Source organism: Halictus rubicundus, chromosome 3 (genome assembly GCF_050948215.1).
Source record: "Halictus rubicundus isolate RS-2024b chromosome 3, iyHalRubi1_principal, whole genome shotgun sequence".
Classification (NCBI taxonomy): Eukaryota; Metazoa; Arthropoda; class Insecta; order Hymenoptera; family Halictidae; genus Halictus; species Halictus rubicundus.
The window spans coordinates 17,369,139-17,389,484 of NC_135151.1; the positions used below are offsets into that span (position 1 = coordinate 17,369,139).

At 50.1% G+C, this 20,346-nt stretch overlaps 1 protein-coding gene across 1 annotated transcript in view; it reads left to right on the plus strand.

Annotated features, from left to right (window-relative positions):
* Positions 1-20,346, plus strand: part of LOC143352835 (lachesin) — a 59,609-nt gene that overhangs the window by 15,014 nt on the left and 24,249 nt on the right. Inside the window, exon 3 of the mRNA XM_076785734.1 lies at positions 15,174-15,271. Within this exon, the coding sequence (XP_076641849.1) occupies positions 15,174-15,271 (98 nt within the window). The remainder of the gene's footprint in view (positions 1-15,173; positions 15,272-20,346) is intronic.

Genomic DNA, 20,346 nt, shown 5'->3' on the forward strand with positions numbered 1-20,346 from the left:
CGAGGCGAACGCGAAAACAGCTATTAGAAAACCGGTGAATCTTTTACGGGATAGGGTAAGGGACCCAATTACTGTGGGGGAACCAGTTACTGTGCCTATATTAACACACCATCGGCGGGTAACACCATGAGCTTGACTCACACGCCTAGCCGGCGAAAACAACCTGAAGGTTGGTTACAAAGAGTTGTGCAGAACAAAATATTCATTACATGAAAAAAAAACATGCATTGGTAAGTGCTTTACTAACACTTAGAGTACGTTCTGCATAAAAGGTATTAATACCCTTCCCGTCGATAGTGTGTTAATTATATGTATTTTTAAAGCATAATGAATATTAAAAAAGAGAGTCATTAACACGTTAACTGCCACATTGTCAGTCACATATGAGTGACAGTGATTTTCAACTGGGTTTAGAAGTTCATTTTTATTATAAGATATCCGGATGAACCGAATTTTATTGGAGTCTTTCGAATTCAAAAGGGTTAAGACAGCATCCCCTGTAATGCACTTCAAATTTCTAGTTTTGGTTTCATTAATTACATTACTCTGATTTTGTAAGAATCTCTGGGCTTGATATTTGGCACTTAACCAGTTAACTGTGGAATTTAATTTTCAAAATCCCTCACGGAATTGAAATCAAGCAATGACGAATATATACGTCGAATGCAGGCCAAATGCCGCTATTATAAATTTTACGAAAAGAGGAAAGCAAAATGAGAAAGAATCGCATTTTTATTCGATAAGAAATTAACAATTCATTAACGTCAACCGCACCGGAATAGAATTTTGGATCACGTGTATACACGTCAAACGCGCTGGTTAACGTGTTAATATACAGGTCATACATCTCTTTTTTAATATTCATTATGCTTCAAAAATAAGTAATTGGTACCCCCGCAGTAGTTGGGTCCTGTACCCTAGAGCATAGCCAAGGACGATGGACACGTAGCCAAGGACATTTCTCGATGTCGAGAGCAGGACGTCCGCAGAAACTAAACAATCGAATTCGTCAACTTTCCACCGACACGATTTGCTCGAGCAAACGTGATTTGGGTTGCGTTGGTCCGAGAGGTCGGAACGCGAGCAAGGGAATTGCAAGGGCGAGGGAGGAGCGGAGATGGGCGTTACAAGGGTAACATACAAGGTAAGGGAGGAAGGAGGAGGAGGGAGAGGAGGTTCGCGTTAATTAGCAGCGAGTAACGCAGACGTAGGTAGAGGTACGTGACCACGCGTGTAAGGTATGCGGGCTGGAACGCGATATTTCCGATCCCATGCTCACGTACCCGGTTGTAATCACCTTGCGCCTTAAGGACACGCGCCACTGCGGCCATACGTGCGCGGCAACGTATTATAGGACGAAGGAGGCGCGTGAGCGGAATCGTGCGACCCGCGACGCGTACACCGAGGACAAGATGCGTCAACGTCGCGTCACCGCCTCTCGACCTCGCCCGAGAGGAAACTTTTAAATGGAATTTCGCGTTTGGGCTCTCGCGTTCTAGCGAATCCGGCGATCTTACATGGCCGCGCCGGATAAAATAGTTTCGGAAGTTCGCCCAGCGGGTTCGAGAGTCTCGACAGACGCGATATACCCTTTGTTATGCCAGAGCTCGCGATCGGGATGTGTTCGAGGTCCTTTGTTCCTTGCACGCGATATCCAAACGCGGCTTGACAACCTCGCGTCAAAGAGCTGCTCGAGACGAGACGACGTTTGAGGCTCGTCTGCCGACGCAAATAATTTCATATATACATACAACAACGGACGAGTTTCCGAGACGCTTGGAGCGTAAAGGAAGCGTTTGTCATTTCGCGGCACCCCTCGCTGTTCTCGAGCCCCCCGATTCCCTTGATTCCCTCGAGTCGGTTAATTACGTAGTCGACGGTGTTATTTTTCGAAACGGACAGATTCTTGGAAAATTGGAAGGACTCGACTCGACTCGGGTCGGCGTTGATTCGACGTTGGCATGCCGCGTGGAATATACAGATATTAGACTTTCGGATGAGCGCGCCCGACTACGCTTTCTACCGTCCCTGCCGCGGCGCGGCACGACGAGGCGCGGCGCGGCGCGGCGCCCATCCGGCCGACACCGTTTTCGTTCTATTCGAAACGATTCAGCGGCTCGGAACGCGCTAATATTTCCCTGGCTCCGATCCCCGCTATAACTAATCCCGGATTTCAATCTGTTGAAGCCGCCTCCCACCTACCGCCCGCCACCTCTGCCGTCTACCGTCTGCCGTCTGCCGTCTGCCGCGAGGACAACAGCCAGAGCGAACGCTCGATCTCGCTCCCGGTCTCGCGCCCTCCCGAAGGAAAGCATTTAGTTGCAAATTCCCGGGGCCGACTTTAATAAACTTTTTTTTCTTTTCTCCGTATAAAGAGAGACCCCGCTAGAGGTACCAAGCCGCGTCGTATCAAGGGACGAGGAAGCGTGAGGCGAATCGCGAGCTCATGCCGTGCACCTTCCTCCACTTTGCTCTCGTTCGCGCGCGTGAGCAGTTTTCCAGTATGCATACAGGGTGCTCCCGAAATACGCCAGCGCGTTCGACGCAACGGTCGAAAGCAAAACTTTTGCGGCTGGTTTGCGGTCGATGGTGCCACGTTCTTTCTTTGCTTTCTTTTCTCCCCGGCGAGAACTCCTAAAAGAATCTCCTCGTCCTCTTTCTCCTCTTTCGCCAATAGCAAAAGCAATCGAATTTTGACCCGTTTTAAACTTTAGCGCGACGCGTCTCTCGCGCTTAATCGAACTATCGTCCGCGTACATAGCTGCGCAACGTGCCGTACGTTTGGACGCACGCGGTCAAATGGGAAATCGCGTTTCGAAAATCCCATCTTGGACCTTATTCGATACGGTCACGGTAGAACCGATGGGGTCCGGTGTCTTTTTGATCGCACCGACCGTTTTCGGTATTCGGTCCACGTAGCTATCGGTTGTCTCGCGAACGACGACTTCGCGGACCGTTTCCAAATGGATTTCCGGTTAGGTTCGAGCACACGCTCTTCGGACACACCCTGTGTACGCGGCGTCACCTTGTGCGTCGTTGTCGTCGCAGGTCCTCGGCGGCGCGTCTCGCGCCACGACCGAGTAGTTATGCAGTCGGGAAACCTCCCGCGTTCCGCATGTGCGATCTTACTAATTTCCGGGATCGAAACCTGTCCCAGGAGGTGGGTGGTGGCTCGGGAAAGGTCGAGGCGAGGCGAGACGAGGCGAGTCGTCGTGGGACCCGGGGACACGGCCGCGAATTCGATTAATTAAAGTTCGAATTCGCACCGGTTCTGGGTTCGTGGAAATGGAATTATCGTGGTGGCAGAGCGGCGGTGGTAGTGGCGGCGAGGCGACTCTGCTCCGTAGCATCGACGTTTCCGCGGGTCCTGCGAGGCTACGTGGTTCGCGCCCCGCCATCACGGGACAACGGGTTCACGGGCTCACGGGGCTCGCAGGGTGGCGGAGAGGTGATCCACCGCTCCGAGAGGGAAAGGGGACAGCTGGGCGTCGCGACGCTAAGCGACGCGAGCTGTAACAGCTTGCGACTTTAAACGCGAGGTACCACCGCGCCTCGTCTCGCCTCGCCTCACCTCGCCTCGCCGCGCCGCACCGGAGAGATGCGACCGAGAGTCGAGGTTATATATTTACGGCTCGTCTCTCCTCTTCTCTCCTCTCCTCCGGGTTTCGCCTTCCTGCTCCGACTCGCCTCGCGAAGAAAAGTTTCGACAGAGATTCGAGCCGTGAGAATTTAAAGTTCCACGAATCTGGGTAGGAACGAGGGACTTTACCTTCGACTTGGAACGCCGCGTTTCGATAATCCGCTTTGGTATCGTCCCAGTTCGACCCGAGCGACGAGCAGCGAACGGCGAACCGCATCCGTCGGACTGCTTTCCGCGAGCGTTTATCGCCCCGCATAATCGCCCCCGCCAGGATTAATCGAACAGTTATTCGGTCCGCGCGCGCGTTGCTTTCGTCGCTCTGTCCCCCTTTTTTCACCGACCCGCGGCATGATGGATGCGCCACCCTTCGGAATTATACGTTCGTTGCCCTCGCAGAAGTGTTCCAACGGTTCTCCAAAAAAAAAAAAAAAAAAATATTAAGCCTTTGCCCTCGACTGTCTCCGCTAAGGGATCGTCGTAAAGCCCGGTCGTCGACTCGGATATTTCGAATCTTCGATTCGTGAAATCAGTATCGATGAAATCGTTTTTACTCGGACATTTGTGGAGTCGATAACGAGACCGACGTTTTGCAGAGAAATCCGCAGTCTACAAAGTAGATTTTTTAGTATCCGACAAAGATCGAACGTCCCCCCGCCAACTTACTTTGACCTCGCTGAAAATCCGTCGACGCTAACAACCGTGATCGAGAACACGCGGATTCGAGTTTCGACCTTTGACGAGTCGTACTTCTTGAAAATCCCGAGGCAAGGGACGACGATACGACGCGACGCGACGCGACGCGACGACGACGCTCGCGCGCGACTATCGCTGCTCGCGGACAACTTTTTACAAGAGACGATTTGTTAGCCGACCTCGAGGCTCGGACGGATAATGCTTGAAGGGTAGCTGGAGGAACGGTCCCTTTTTTCGAGGACTGAACTCGTTATCGGAGTTGGATAACCAGGTGCACATACTGTACATATATACTCGGGTACATGTACATACCGTTTATATATACTATATACCACGTACACTATATGCATATGTATGTACAGTTTATGTATATATGTATATATATGTATGTATGTACGTATATATATATATATGTGTATATGTATATATACAGGGCCTAGCAAAGTGAAATGGAGGCCGAGGGTGGGCGAAGCGGAATGGGGATTTAGCATACGAATGCCCGATTGTGTTTGTGGGCTGGTACGCCGGCCTGATTTACATAGTTATTATGATATTATGCAGACGCAAAAAGATTTTTATCATCGTAGCTGTCTTTGTCGTGAAGAGAAAGAGGAGTCGGTACAACTTGTATGACACGCGCCCTCTTTATTTTTTTTTTTTTTTAATCCAGCGACACCGTCGAACAACCGAGTCGCGACGGAGTTGTTCGATCCCCGCCGCTTCGAAACGACCGTTTCGAGAAAATTAGGCGAGACAAATACGCGGACCGACTTGGTAAAAAAACTGTTCTCTCTTATGCTGCGTTTAGACAAAACGAACGAACGCTCGTTCGGCCCCCGCTTCAACAAATTCGTGCTCGTTGGAACGATGTGTAATTATTAACACGTTGAACGCCACGTCAGTCATACGTGGCCGACAGAATTATTTGTGCAGGTTTTAAAATGAATTTTTACGTTGATATATTCATTGTACTAAACTTAATTAGGATCCGTAACATGCGAGAAAGTTGGAGGATTACTCGGTATCGTACATTTAATTTTGTGCAATTTTTATTTCATTAAATAGCTTACTTTGATTTTATGGAATTTTTGGGGTTTCTAGTTTGGCGTTCAAAGTGTTAATGAATGTGCCGTATTGCCCTATTTCAAAATTCTGTATTTAGCTGAACATTCGGTGATCGTCGCATTTGTTTATATTTGTAAAACCGAGTAATCATTCTTCGGACACTGCGAACGTTCGGCGAACATTTCAACGAGCATAGACGAATGCTCGTTTGAATTGCAATTTTTCCGCATTCGTTCGTTTGGTCGTTGATCATTGATCGATGACGCGACGAAACAGTTCCAACAACGAACTCGCGACGAAAATCGCGTCCGATACGAGCGCGCCGTTATTCGGTCGAATACTTTCCGCCGGAGACAGTGGAAACAGTTTGCTCGAGCGGCGGCTAAGAAAAATTTCGAAAAGCGGACAAAAGCGAGCCAAAAAAGGCTGAGAAACGTTGCTTTAGCCGTCCCTCGAGATGTCGACGTCGCTGGAGAAAGTCTGGCCCTTTGTCTCGATTTTCCGACGTTTCTCGGAGATTCGTCTGGCGAAATCTTTGAGGTCGCGAGCGTTCGAGAGGACTCTTCGTTTCGAAATCAGGACAGAGCACGCGCGGCCGCTTAACGTCACCACGGATTAAAGCGTCGCGACGCGCCGCCGACGACTCGTCGCGAAAGAGATACGCCGGCGAAGATTCCTCTTCGTTTCGCGTGTATACGTGCGGCCGTGTGCCCGCAAAGTTCGCGTCGCGTTGTTTTAGTTTCCGTGTAACCGTAGGTACGTATGTAACGTGTAACCGTAGGTACGTATGTATTTGGTCGAGGACGAGGTCGACGTCGACGTCGAGGCGAGAGAGCCAACCGCGCGACAGCGGCCAACTAAAATTTCAAAGCGAACCGGAAATTAGGTTCACCTTTAATATCGATGTTAATTTCGGCCAGAATGTACTTTCGTTTCGCCGTGAATTTATTTGCGCATCTTCTTAACCACCGTGACCGCACTTTTTTCTCGCGTTTCGGGACGGCAGCGGTTGCAATCTGCCGCACTCCGCGTCGCATCGCGCCACACCGGTGTAACGTTTCATTTAATCTTTTACCCCTCGCGAACGGTCGTCCGGAAATTACGCGCGGTCCGCTGCCTCGAATATTTCAAACGAATTGGAACTCGAAAGAATGTCAATGATTCGTGGAACAGACGGATCGAGGATCGTTGCTACTCGGCCGTTCCTCGCTCAAGATTTCATTTCCGAGGCGAGCTGATTAGCCAAATAACGTTTCTCCCTTCCCGGGGAAAACAGGCAAACAAAAAAGGTGGGCGCAGAGGTTCGCGAAATTCACTTCCCGAGCTAATGTACGGTGGTCCGTAAACCATAATCGGCGGCGATTATCGATCGTCGTTAGACATTTTTGTAGAAACACCGAAGTTTCCGGCGCTCCTCGAAACCTCGCCGAGTTTCGCGCGAGTCGAGCCGTAATAAGATATAAGTAACGACCGGGTATTTCGCACCGGGAAATCGTTACGTATGCGATGATGCCGTTTCTCACTTTCCGGGACGTCGTAAACCTTCGTCGTTTTACCGGTATTCCCGCGGCGAATCCAATTTATTTGCGAAAACTACGTTCCGTCGAATTCGGATCGTAGGGGAACGCGCGCGCCAGCGAGCGGTATTATAAGTTTCGAACGATGGAAACAAGGAAAATGTTTTCGCTGAAATCTCTCGGTTCGGCACGGTTCGAAGAGCGCGCAGCCGCTTTTTCAATGCGACTCGTTACCCCGCGATCGGAAACCTTCGTGCCCGCGTTTGATTCCTTCCCTTCGCAAAAGACGACGCGCCGCTGTTTCTCTTCCGGTAACGATGCATTCGAATCTTCCAGGATCATCGGGCCCTTTGTTCTCGTTTCTATTATACCTACTTTTACCTGTCTTCGACTCCGGCCTCGCGTCGAACCAAAATTCGCCTAGCGCGTACAAATGTTTCTGGTCCGTAAGTAATTAGACACTTAGCGTCCCACGAACTCTGTCCACTTGAATATCTTGGTTATTTCAAACAATGCGAGGACTGAAGTGTTTACGTTGTTTCTATATTCGAATGTTTCCACCAGGTGTCAAGTATCGATGACAACCAAGTGGAATTTTATTTCAGTTTAATAGAACGGCAGAGACGTTTAAACGTTCCGTGGATTTTATATGAAAAATCTTCATCGCGAGCCTGAAAATATTAGAGCCTCGATGTTAGAGAACAACAGGTTAAAGAAAGAGACTTCTACTGTTATCGGGCCGCGAATTTATGCGTTTAAGAGACTCGAGTTCTTTTTACGCACGCTCTATCGTAAAAGGAAACAGCGTCTTATCGTTGCTCCTTTCGGTACAGCGATCCCGTCGAGGAACGAAGACTTTTTTCGCCGTGGCATTCGCATGTAAAAAGGATAGACTTCTTTTTGCGGAAGCAAACAAGTCTGAGAAAAATCGCGAGAACAGTTTCTACAGCGCAACACGATGAAATGCGAAAGAAGCGCGGTGGATTTAGGGTGAGCAAGGATTAAACCTAACCCGTTCTGTCGGCGCGCGACACGCGTTTCATACGTGTTTCAGAAACGATCGAGTTTCGCACAAAGGAACGATCGGACGCGACACAGCGCCGGACCGTTAATGAATTTAATAAGCGTCGTAAACGCGTTGGAACAGCCGCAAACGAGCGTTTAAACGCGATTCGCGGACAGCGGTGTTCTTTTTGCGAAGCCGATGCGGCATTTATTAATTCGTAATGGTCAGATAATTGCGCCTTGCCGAGGCGTAGCCGCGGTAATACCTCTTATTATTCCTTGGCTCGCGTCGACCCATTTTCCGCCACCATTCTTGCATCTCCTTGATCACGCGTTGCCCGCCATCTTTCGCGAGTATTAACGCGCGTTAAATATTATCTGTCGCACGGGCACACAGTGGCGCACCGCATTTAGATACGTGGCTATAGCACGCGTGCGTGTACACACATTCATACGGTACACGGGGCGACGGTGGGTGGGATGAAATTAAATTAATCGAATTTCACGGTGAATTGCGATAAAAGTATCGTTAGTAATACGCGCGCGATCCATTGGACCGATACGCGATTAATTAAAACGGCAACGGTGTGTGCGAGGACTGCTCGCACCTCTCTATCCCCCCCCCCCCTCTCTCTCTCTCTCTCTCTCTCTCTCTCAGTCTCTCCGCGAATATAATTCGCAAATCTTTTATTCGAGCGGAACGCGTCGAGGACCGTCGAGCCGAGCCGAACCGAGCCGAGCGGAGTCGAGCCGCGTCGCTCGGCCTTTCGTTGGCTTTCGGTCGACGTAACTTCCGCGAACGGTAATATCGTTCCTTTAATAAATGAATGGAACCGGCCGGGGCGAGCGGAGTCTTTTTGTTTTGCCCTTCTCTCCCCCCCCCCCTCCCCTAGCTCCGACTACGGCTCCGACTCCAGCCCCGGTCATGACTCCAACACTGACACGGTAATTCGCAGATTTGCTCGTCAAATATGCCAGAGGATTTAATAAATGCACCGTCCCGCAAAACTTTCCCGATGAAACTTAAATATCTCGGAAACGCGGCGAGCTCCGGAAGTCGAGCACCGCCGCTCCGCTCCGCGCCGCGCCGGAGCGGAGAATCGCGGGCGCGGATCGAAATTTCTGTGTTCGGCGTTGTTTCTTTCGCGAATTAATGCGTTCGTCGGGAGAAAAATTTGCTGATCGTTGCGCGAAAAAGGAGCAGGGAAACGTTTGCGCTTTCGAGCCGAAGAAGCAGCGTCGGAAGAATGAAGGACGATGAAGGAGGCAGAAGAAGAAGAAGAACAAGAAGAAGAAGAAGTAGAAGTTTCCCTCCCTCGAAAGTGAGGCTTCCTTCTGTACTCCCCCTTATCTCGAAAGTTCTCTCTCTGTTCTATCGTAATAACATGGAACTTTGTTAAACTCTCGTTTGAGGAAAATCTCTCAGTTGCCGTGGCTCTTCAACGTTAATAGTCGACGGCGGCACGGGCTACCGTTGCCGAGTTAATGCGATACACAGAGACGTACAGTTTTCCATTATCGTTGGAATTACATAGTCGAGGGCCGGCCGTATTGTCGCTCGCGTTAACGAGAGCCTCCGATACTCGATCGTCGCGGCGCGCCGTTTAATTCCGCGAAGAAAAGGGTTTTCGAGACGGGCCCGGAGCGGATAAATGCGGCGAGGAGCGGCCCGGGACGGGGCGGAGCGAGTCTAAACGAAAAGATTCTTTCGCGGCTCGTCGGAGCAGTTCCTCAGCCCGCGGAACGGAACGAAAGGAATTTCGCGATATCGGACGGTATTGCGAGGGTGCTCGCGGCGGGTACTTACCGGCATCGACGAGGCAGCGCTACGCAAACGTCGCGACGCGACGCGAGTAAAGCGGCTTCGCTCCGCGGGGAAGAAAAATGCCGGGTCCCGATCTCCACGCGGAAGAGTTCCTCATATTTTCGTTCCACCGCGCCGGTACCGGCCATTTCTCAGGCTGTCTCCTCACCGGGAAACGATTACGGTGTACCTTCCCCGGGAAAGCGAACCTGCGAGAGCACTCTCGACCCTACTTGGCACGGCTCGGCTCGACTCGGCTCGGCTCCCGATTCGGCGAGGCTGGGACGCGAAATAACAGAGTAATTTGTCGAAGGTGCGGCTCGCGAAAAGTATCGCCGCTTCCTGATATGTATTTTTATGAAACGTGCCAGCCGAGCGAACATCTGCCCCCGGCCCCACGATTCTTTATTCACGTTAGCCGACGTGCCGACGTCCTCGGCGCGTAAAAATCTTCTTTCTCTAGCCGCGCGTCGCTCCGCCACCAATTGCCGTCCGATCCTGTCCGTAAGATCTTCGGGAAATACGACGAGCGATATCTCAGCCCCGTTCCCCCGAGATCCCACGCGATTCGATTCCGTTCGATCTTAAGGAAGTTTTCTGTTCTTGCCAGTTTTGGCCCGTTCCTCGTCGGTTTTGCGAAGTAAACAAATATCGTTTCTCGGGAAACAGATGTACAGGGTGCGAGGAGCGTTCGATCGAACCTATCTACTTATCCTAACGTGACGATTCGTACGTGCGCGTGGCTATCCGAATTTTCGGGAACATTACTTGTCCTCTGTGAGGGCGCAAGGGCACCGTACAGAGGTTTTACTGCTTCCGCATGTCCCAGGGGTACCGCAATAAACCGCCGCTACGGGCCGAATTGGGATAATCCTAAGTTACCGTGAAGGCTTGTAAAAATCATATCTCGGACCGTCCCTAAAACTCTTCCAAGGCCAACACGTGTAAACCGTTTTTTCCTTTACCTGCTGACTATACACCCTCTCCCTTCTCCTTTCCAGTTCTATATATTTTCCTCCACTTTCCTTGAAGAAAGTCAGAAGCACAGTAACCGTCACAATAAAAACATCGCAACTGTATCTCGCTGCTACTATTCAAATACGTTGTTCAACCGACAGCGACCCGTCTCGATTAAGTTTACAGTCCACTTGATATACACCTCGATAGGATTTCAACCGCAGAAATTCCTCCACGTAGTTTAACCCTTTGCACTCGAAGCTATTTTAACTTCGCACGAAACATTTCCTCTGACCTAGAATATTGCCTTCCTATATATATTTTTTCATGTTATACGAAAATGGTGCAATTTACTCATACAATACCAAAATGTTTAGTAATTTATTAGATACAAACAAATTTAATAATGCGAATAATATTTTGAATAATAATACAGCAATTTTTAGTGGCGCCTCAGAGTCGCCACTCGAGTCCTAAGGGTTAATCGTCGCTAAAATAATTTAGTAATTCTCACCGTCCAGGTAAACGTCGTCGTTCCTTCAGATTCTAGATCAAGTCGGAGCAAATCGATTTTCCTAGTCGCGTGAAAATTTCAAGACCGCAAACACATTAAATCACGCGTTCTTCTATTATATTTCTGTAGCGTCGCGTTCCGAAGCGTCACGAGGGGGGAATTTGAAAATTTACGAGAGCACGAAGGGAACCCGGTCTGGGACTATTATCGGCCAACGAGTTCGCCCTCTCGATGTCTCGGTTCGATTCTTTCTTTATCTACGATTATCGCTGCATCGAGTTTCTGTCCAGCGTGGCGCTGCGGCCGCAAAACGTTACACCCGAGCTCGAAAAAAAAATATGAAAATAGCCGCGTGCACGCGGTCGCCCGTATTATCGCTGGAAGCGAATTGTTCGTGCTGGTTTTATTGCGCGTTGCGTTTACGGGCCCGGCTAAAGCGCGCTTCGTCATTCCCGAGATGGTAATAACATCGAGGAAACCGTCGCGGAAAATATTTTCCCGAGAGATCCGGAAGAAGGAGCCGGTTCCCGCAGAATCCGGATCCTCTGCTCCTAATCGTCGTTCTTCGAATCGTATCCGAATCGTCCGCTCGAGGAGAGGCAGCGGACTAACCTGTACACCGGGCGGAGATTGAATTATTTTTCTCTTGGAATAATTTCGCCGTAAAATAAAAGGCGACGTTGGCGTTGCTCGCGCGATGTAGGCGCGCCCAAAACCTCCGCCTCGACCTCCGCCTCCACCCCCCGAATCCGAATCCGAGGGAAACGAAACGATCCGGTGCGCCTCTCACCCCTCTCGGCGTCGTTTCCACCGGTCCCTCGTTTTCCGGGTTCCTCCGGATCCTCTTTTCTCCCTTTTCCACCCCTCGCCTCTCCGGTTCTCTCGTTCTCTGGTTCTCGGCCGTTGGTTGTTCACAGGGGTACTCGTCCCCGGCGCGAGGCGACACGAGCGAGGCGAGGCGAGACGAGGCGAGACGACGCCTGCACACCGGCTTCCTCTCCGCGTTTCCTTATATTACATTCCAGATCCACGGGGCCGCGAGCTGAAAATGCCTTCCCTCTCCTGTTTCTGTCAGTGAATATCTTATCATAATAGCGCGACGACGGCGCTGTTTTCTCGAGGTGCAGAGCGGCGGGGGTCCACCGGGCCCCGAACCTCTCGTCCGCGTCCACGTTCTTCCATAACCTCCGCCCTCTCAACTCTTTCAACCCTCCGAGCCCTTCCTCCGCGCACGAATAACAAATCCCTTCGCCGCGCCAACTGTTCGCGCTCTTCGAGGCTCTTTCGTGCTCTCGTTCGCGCTCGAGGAGCGTTCTCGAGAACCCGAAAGGAGCCTGAGAGAATCGGAGGGAGAACGGTATACACCCGTGCATCAGCACTCGTCGACAGCTGGAAGCTCGGTTTTTTCCCGTTCGGTGCACAGAACCGATCGGATGCAACGTTTTCCGGTCGCGTCCCGGTGTGTCCACGGATCGCGCCATTTCCCCGCGCTCCGTTTCGAAACTTTCACTGGGTAGGCACGTCACGGCACGGCCCGATGTCGATGTCGATGTCGATGCCGATACCGATACAGCGGCGCCATGTGGTCTCGACCCCCCGATTCCGTCGACTTCATTTTCGCCAGCCCCGTCTAGCCGATCGTCCCCTCCCCGTTCCGTTATGATATCGAAGATCATCCTTTTCTTTTTTTCGTTCTGTACTCGTACCACCACTCTCTCTCCATCTCTCCCTCGCATACTGCCGCGAAATATTCCAACTTTTGCCGTACGTTTCGGAGAAAAGTTCGCCCCGGGGAAGTTGCGCGCGGAACTCCCGGACTAAAGGGAACACTTTGGAATTTGCGCGATCGCCTTGACCAAGTTTCACTTATTTTTTCGAGAGTTAACTGCGCCCTGCCGCGCCACCGACATCCCTGTCCACGCGCACGGCAAGCTATAATCGTCGCTCGAGCACAGACCGCGACTAACACTCTGTAAAAACTTTCTCGATACGCCTGCAATTTTTCTACCTCGTAAAGCCACCTTACAACGGACCGAAGCTGATCGATAAATAGCCGCGCGATTATGCAAAAAACGCGACCGTGTATCCAGACACTATCACGTTGTCGTTGTTCACCGTGTCTTGGATTCGTTTCCAGCGTGGTTCTTCCTTCCGGTGTCGGCTATACGAAATCGAGGCTATGCCTCATCGTCGCGTCGCGTCGCGTCGCGTCGATCGCTCGATCGTGCGAAGTCACACGCGAAAGCCAACAAGCTGTTAATCGGTGTCATTGCGCCGTCACGTACGCTTTAACGAGGGCAACGAATCACGCGTATCGAATCCGCGCCCGTTGTAAGCGATGTGAAATATTTTCCGCGCGTCCGGAAAAATATAGGGTGGCGCCAGGCTCCCACGATTTTCCCATATTTCGTTCATAAATCTGCGGTGCGCACGGTGGACGGGTTCGATTTAAATTCTCGAAAGAAGGAACTCGCGACGATCGGTCCCTATCGCCTTGAAAGGAACCGAGGGAGGCGGGCGCGCCGCGTCAGTTCGACAACCGAACTGCAAACCTTTCCATAATTTCTCATCCTCGCTGGCCAATTTATAAACTGGGAAAACTTGGAGCTGAGGCTTCGCGGCTCCGTTGCTCCAAATCCTCGAGAGCTCGACCCCAACGAACACCAAAAATTGAAACGAACTTAGCCATCTCTTTCTCTGCTTTTTCTTTTCTCGAATCGGTCGATTTACCAAATGTGCATCTCTAATATTCGTGTCTGCTTTCGCGACGCTATTGTCCGCGAATGTACGGGTCAACCGAGGACTACAGCATGGTCAACACTTTGACCACCGTTGTTACGTGCACGGGCTCACGAAAGTATTCGAACGATGATATATTCGTAATTGAAAGGGACACAGACTGTACAGTATACAAAATATTTTGAAATTGTCGTATGTATCGTGTATGGGGAATATGCGTGTATATAAATTTCATTGAAATCATGTAACACATGTCCGAGTTAGAAAGACTTTATCAGGCTTAATAACGCATCACAAAAGTATTCGAACTGTAAGGGCAATCGTCGTATTAGTAACATTTCTAAGCACCGCCGAATATAAACAAACATTGCTCAGTTCATACGCAGCTAGTCTAAGAGCAGTACTGTTCAAAACTCGCGTCGCAATTTATTTAAAGTCGAATTCTTGCAAAATGAATCGGAAAAAGTCGGAAACAAGAAAGCCGGAAAGAGAGCTAATAGTAAAGTGGTACAAGGAAGGAAAATCTATGAATGAAATTGCAAAACATAATGAAAGTTCAGTGATGGTGTGGGGTTGCATGGCAGCAAATGGGGTTGAAAATCACATATTCATCTAGATAAAATGTTCTAGATAAAATGAAATACTTGAAAATTTTGCAAGAACATTTAAAAGACAGCGTAAGTAAATTGGGCCTACCAGAAAATTATTGCTTCCAGCAAGACAATGACCCGAAACCGTTCGGCAAAAATTGTTCAAGAATGGTTACTGTACAATACTCCACACACATTGCCCACAATGATTACATCGAAAGAAGAATTGAAACAGAAGATTGTTGAAGTATGGCGGTCTATAGACATAAATGTGACGTCAAAGTTAGTATTTTCCATGGAAAACCGTCTCAGGGCTATAATGACGGCGAAAGGAGGGTCAACTTCATATTAAACGTTTGATTAGTCCAATTAATGTTGCTATTAATTATTGTTCAAGTACAGATCGAATACTTTCGTGAGCCTGCGTATGTGCGATCTCGTCAGCCGATTGTTCTTTTCAATCTGATTTTCTTCTTTCTTCTTCCTGCTTGCTATAATATTTTCAAACAGCGTTACGATGGTAGATCAAAGTCCACGTAGTACAAAAAGTATAATAAAGTGGGCATAGTAGACGGTAGAAATGTTTAACGTTTTGTATTCGTTGTGAATACGGAACCAGCGCTGACCGAGGCAACGTTTGTTATTGCAGATGCACCGAGCTTCGTGAAGCCGATCGGTAATGTGACCGCGGCCATCGGCAAGGAAGCCATTCTACCGTGCACGATTCGGAATCCTGGAAACTACAAGGTAAGGGATTTAAATGTTGGCGCTGAAGAAGCGGCCCGCCGTTAATTACACGATGCCGCCGCGCCGCGCCGCGCCGCTCCGGTGAAACGTTAATTATGCGATGCCGGCCGCGTACAAACGAGTTCACGGATTCACGGGTACGTGGGTCCGCTGGGCTCGCCGAGGCACGCCGATAAGGGGATTCGAGATTTCGCGATTCGGTAATCTCGCGGAAATAAATGGGTCGCGCGGTTGCTCCGGGCAGATGTCGCGCTCCGGTGTCTCGCGTCTTTTTGCACGCGTTTCTTCCGCCTCTGTTTCCATTCCGGGGGAAGCGTCGCGACTCCCTCCGAGTCGACGCCGACACCGAGTACGACACCGGCGACGGGGCTAACTTTCCAACAGTTTTCCATGGCCCGAAAGGCCATCGTATTCATTCACCGGGTGGAAATAAACCGAAACTTTGTCCGTCTGCCGGGAACTCCGTCGGACACGAGAAAGCTTCTCGGAAGTTCGCGACGGAAACACAATTCATTAAGCTTCGCGCGCCGGGTAACGAGACGAAATTAAATGCCATTCTGCCGCGAGTGATTAACTCGTTGCGTGGCGAACAAACGTCGCGCGTGTATTTGTTTACCGGCCGACTCACCCCTCCGCGACGGGGAGGGGGAACTTCCGATTCGCGAGAATGGTTCCTCGCCGGCGACATTCCGTCTTCGTCGAGTTTTAACATCCTCGATTGTTCGACGCGCGGTCAACGTCTTTCCCGTTACCGCGGGAGAGAACGTCACCACGGAGAACCGAGATTAGGGTACGCGAGAATCCCCTTCGGCGGTTAAACGACGACGCTGGCTACCGACCGAACAGCACTGTTGTCGGGTGTGACGGATGAACGCATCGGGTCATCCGGCTATAGTGGAAAGTTGGGAAGGCAAGCAACCCGTTGTGTACCGTCGAGAGTTACCCCCGAGAATAAGGGAATTGCATTCGGAGGATCTCTGTTGGATCGTAACGTCGCTCGCCCCGGACTCTTAAAAGACCGACTGTCGTGGTCTTGCGATCCCAAGATCTCTAACTCGTGTTCTCTCGTGTATCAGCTTATGCTCCGTCGTATCGGCGACTTTTCGCCGGTGATTAACGGGACAGAGAGGTCTCGTCGTCCTCGTCGAAGTCGACTTTGGCAACTCCCTGGGCTGCTGGCTCGTCCCGCTAGCTCTCATCCCCGCCCTGGCCCTCGCTTCCCATCGAGCATCGATGAACCAGAGTATTTTCGGGTATGGAGTCTCTGCCAGGCCGATCGGGGGTGTGGGGACCAGAATAGAGAAGTACACCCGAACGGTAGAGGGGTTGATATTGAGAGAGAGAGAGAGAGAGAGAGAGAGAGAGAGAGAGAGAGAGAGAGAGAGAGAGAGGGGCGGCCGAATCGGTGAACGACGGACTGGTAGGAAGAGATGAGCGGAGAGAAACGAAGAGAGGCAGAGAGACGACGGGGCGACGGGTGTGAGTTGGCCGGAGTGGTGTTTCCCCGGGGTAAGCACGAGCATATACTTGCCCGGGGCTTATTCAGACAAATCGGTGATTGCTGCGGAGGCGAGCGAAAGGGTAGCTCGCCACACCACCGCCACCGCCGCCGACGCCGACGCCGACGCCGAGAGAGCCGACGCCGAGAGAGCCGAGAGAGCCGAGAGAGCCGAGAGAGCCGGGAGCCGCGCACGGCGGCCGCTGCCTTGCCGGAGGAACGAAGACAGGGCTTTTAGCCCGAAATCCGTGATGGAGATGGAGGCGAAAAGAGGACGAGAAAGATGGACGGATATAGATAGGAAGCGGAGACAGGACGAGAACGCCGAGGCGCGGGGAAAAGCAAGTTTTCGGGGAGAACTAGAGAGAGAGAGAGATAAAGGGAGAAGGTGGGAGGGAGGGAGAGTGGAAGGAGGTGGGGACGGACCGAGATCGTCGAGGTTAGAGCGAAGAAGCGCAGGCAGGGGGGAAGGAGAGCGAAGAATGATTGTTTCCATGATTACAATGGAACGGAAGAGGAAGAGGGATGGAGGCCGGCCCAGGAAAAGGGTATGGGGAGCAATCTCTTAGCGCTAACGTAGATTCGTGGCCCAGGGTCTCTCGAAATATTACACTGGAGGGGCACCACCGGCGTACCCACCAGGGAATTTCGTAACTCCGCGGATAATGTGTGTCAGCCGTCGAACCTGTCTCACGGTCTCCCAGAGAAATCTCGCGGTTCGTTTTCCGAGTATAAGGAGCGAGACGTGTCCCGGGTACCGGCGGACCTTCGAGAGGGTCTCCCGCCTCGAGAGTCACCGGCGCACCTTCTTCGCGGATAGAATTTACGTATACCCGTCGAGGTAGACCCGGTAGACACGGTAGACCAACCGCCACCGGAGGCTAGTTTGAATTTCACGCGCGTCTCCCGTGTTCTCCCGCTTGTTTCCGAGCCCGGAACCCTTCCGGCAGGGTAGATAGACGTCGCGACGCGCGAAGCGTACAATCTTCCTCGGAAACAACCTCGGCTGGCGGAACACTTCGGATATCCCGGGTAATCGTACGCTGCCCGAAATTATGCAAAATACAGGGATCCCGGATATCCGATCGGGATTCGGAAGCTTTTTATCGGATAACGGGGTTCGTTCCCGCGGGGTGCCCCCTCCGGCCATTATCCTCGAACAGGATCGAACGAGTCGTTACCTTTGTCGTCGAGATTATGAGTCTGCCGGTAACGTAATAATTTCCGTCTTTGTTCCGCGCGGGACAAACAGTTGGTCTCCAGTGACAAACTGCGTAAGACATTATCGATTGTCCCCGGGGCGCGGCGAACGAAAGAATTCTTCCCTTAGAGTGCGATTATAGTGGAGCGGTGATGATCGAGAGGATAGCAACGAGGTGAACATCGCGGCAAAATCAAACCAATGTAATCAAATGCGACTGTATATAGTGGAGCGGTGACGAGAGCGGTCACCACTCCCTAATTCTGCGTCTTACACAATTTGAAGTTAATATATAGTATTTAGTAAGAATATTGTCGGCCAACATGAGCTTTCGAAGTCTCCGTGACGACATTTCGATGCATACCAAAGAAAAAGTAGATGGTTTGTTTCTCGTTACTAACCGCGTCACTATAATCACGCACTATGCTTTTATCCACTATGCTCGCCTCGCCGCTTCACTATAACCTCGTACTTGGAGTGCGAGTGGACGCAATTCTCCGGATGTCACGATCAGCAACCGGACGCAATTAACACTAAACCTACCACGGCCGGTCAGATTGACCTTTTCAAACTTTTGTGTACAATGTCGTACACACGACACTATCACGTCGCTATTTATCTTTACGAGTTTTCTTCAGAAAGCGAGTTTTCTGCCGAATATTACAGATTACTCCACGATGAGGTAGAAATTCGCAATTTGGGCTCTGGACAGACGTAGATTGGACTTTTAGGAAACACGAGTGACCACTTTTAAACTGCTCATTGCAATATTGAAGCGTGAATTTGTCAAGATTTTGACCCTTGCAAGTTCATATACGTATATTGCAGAGAGATTCTCTTAATTTCGAGAGATTTAGTGTTCGTATCGAAAAAAGGGCTCTGGACAGACGTAGCAAAGACATGTACAAACACGGTGGTATGCATTTTCAATTGACTACTTACTTATTTAAGACGTAAAATGTCTAGAAAAAAAGGCGTAACATAGCGTGACAGTCAAGGCCAAATGCCTGCCGGCCCCCTTAAAGTATATGTAGGGATCTTTTGTGCATAGGGATCAAAGACGAAAATCAAAGCAACAACATTTAATGATACAGAATATATATGGTTATGAAAAACAAAAATTAAACAACATGAACTCGCTCGATCGCTTTCTCACTTCAAAACTCGCTCTCTCTCTCTAAACTCGCTTCTCGACCTCTCGCACGACTCTTCACGCCTTCATTCATACCAATAACATAGACATGTACTCCGATCTACAATTCGTAGGACCCACGAGTCAAGGATCCCACACTCGGCCATCCTGCACGATATCTGTCCCCAGATATGTTTATTTATTCTTCGACTGATGAGATGTCGCTAGCCTCATCAATCCAGGGCTTCATATATTCTGCCGAAGTTGACGTCTGCTGCGGACCCTCGTGCTCGCCTACTTTATGTACAACGAAACGATCGTTCCTTAGAACTTTTGTCACACGATACGGACCTAAATATTTGGGCGCAAACTTCAAGCCCGGGCCGTATTGGGTTCTCTTTATGGCCACCAATTCGCCTTCTTTGTATTGCCGAGCCTTCTTCCTATGTTTATCGTAGCCACGACGATTCTCACGCTGAACTTTTAAAATACATTCCTTAGCTTGATTCCGCTGCTCTTCTCTGTTGCTTTGGAACATATCAATCCATTCCCTCTCTATCAATTCACGAATATCTGCGTTATTCTTCATTCTTGGGTGTGTCCCAAACAATAATCTAAATGGCGTTGTACCGATGCTTCTATGAGGTGTTGCATTTAAAAATTTCTGAGTAATATCCAAATAGCGATACCACTCATCCGGTTTGGGCGCAGACAACTTTGTTACTATTGGTATAAGTGTCCTATTCACACGCTCTACCTGTCCATTAGCTCTTGGCATTCCTGTCGTTATCAGACTGTGTTCTATTGCTTCTGATTTGCAATATTCTCGAAAATCATTTGAAGTAAAAGCAGTGCCACGATCAGAGATAATTTTCCGAGGATTTCCAAAAATCGCTGATTGTTTCTTTAAACGTTCTACTACTTCGGAGGTAGCTGTAGTTTTTGTGGCATACAACCACACAAACTTCGAAAATGCATCCACGACCACGAAAATATGCTTGTAACTCTTTCGTGTGGATGGCAGTGGCCCGAGATGGTCAATGTGATACACATCTAATGGAATATTCCCTTTGTCAATAGAATGTAAAAATCCTTCTTGTCTCCCATGTTTCTTTTCGGCTAGAATGCATGGAACACAATTGCGCACCACTTTCTCAACTTTTGATTTTAAGTCTGTGAACCAATAATCTTTTCTAACTAGAGTCTCTGTTTTTGAACTCCCGAAATGACCATTCTCGTGTACG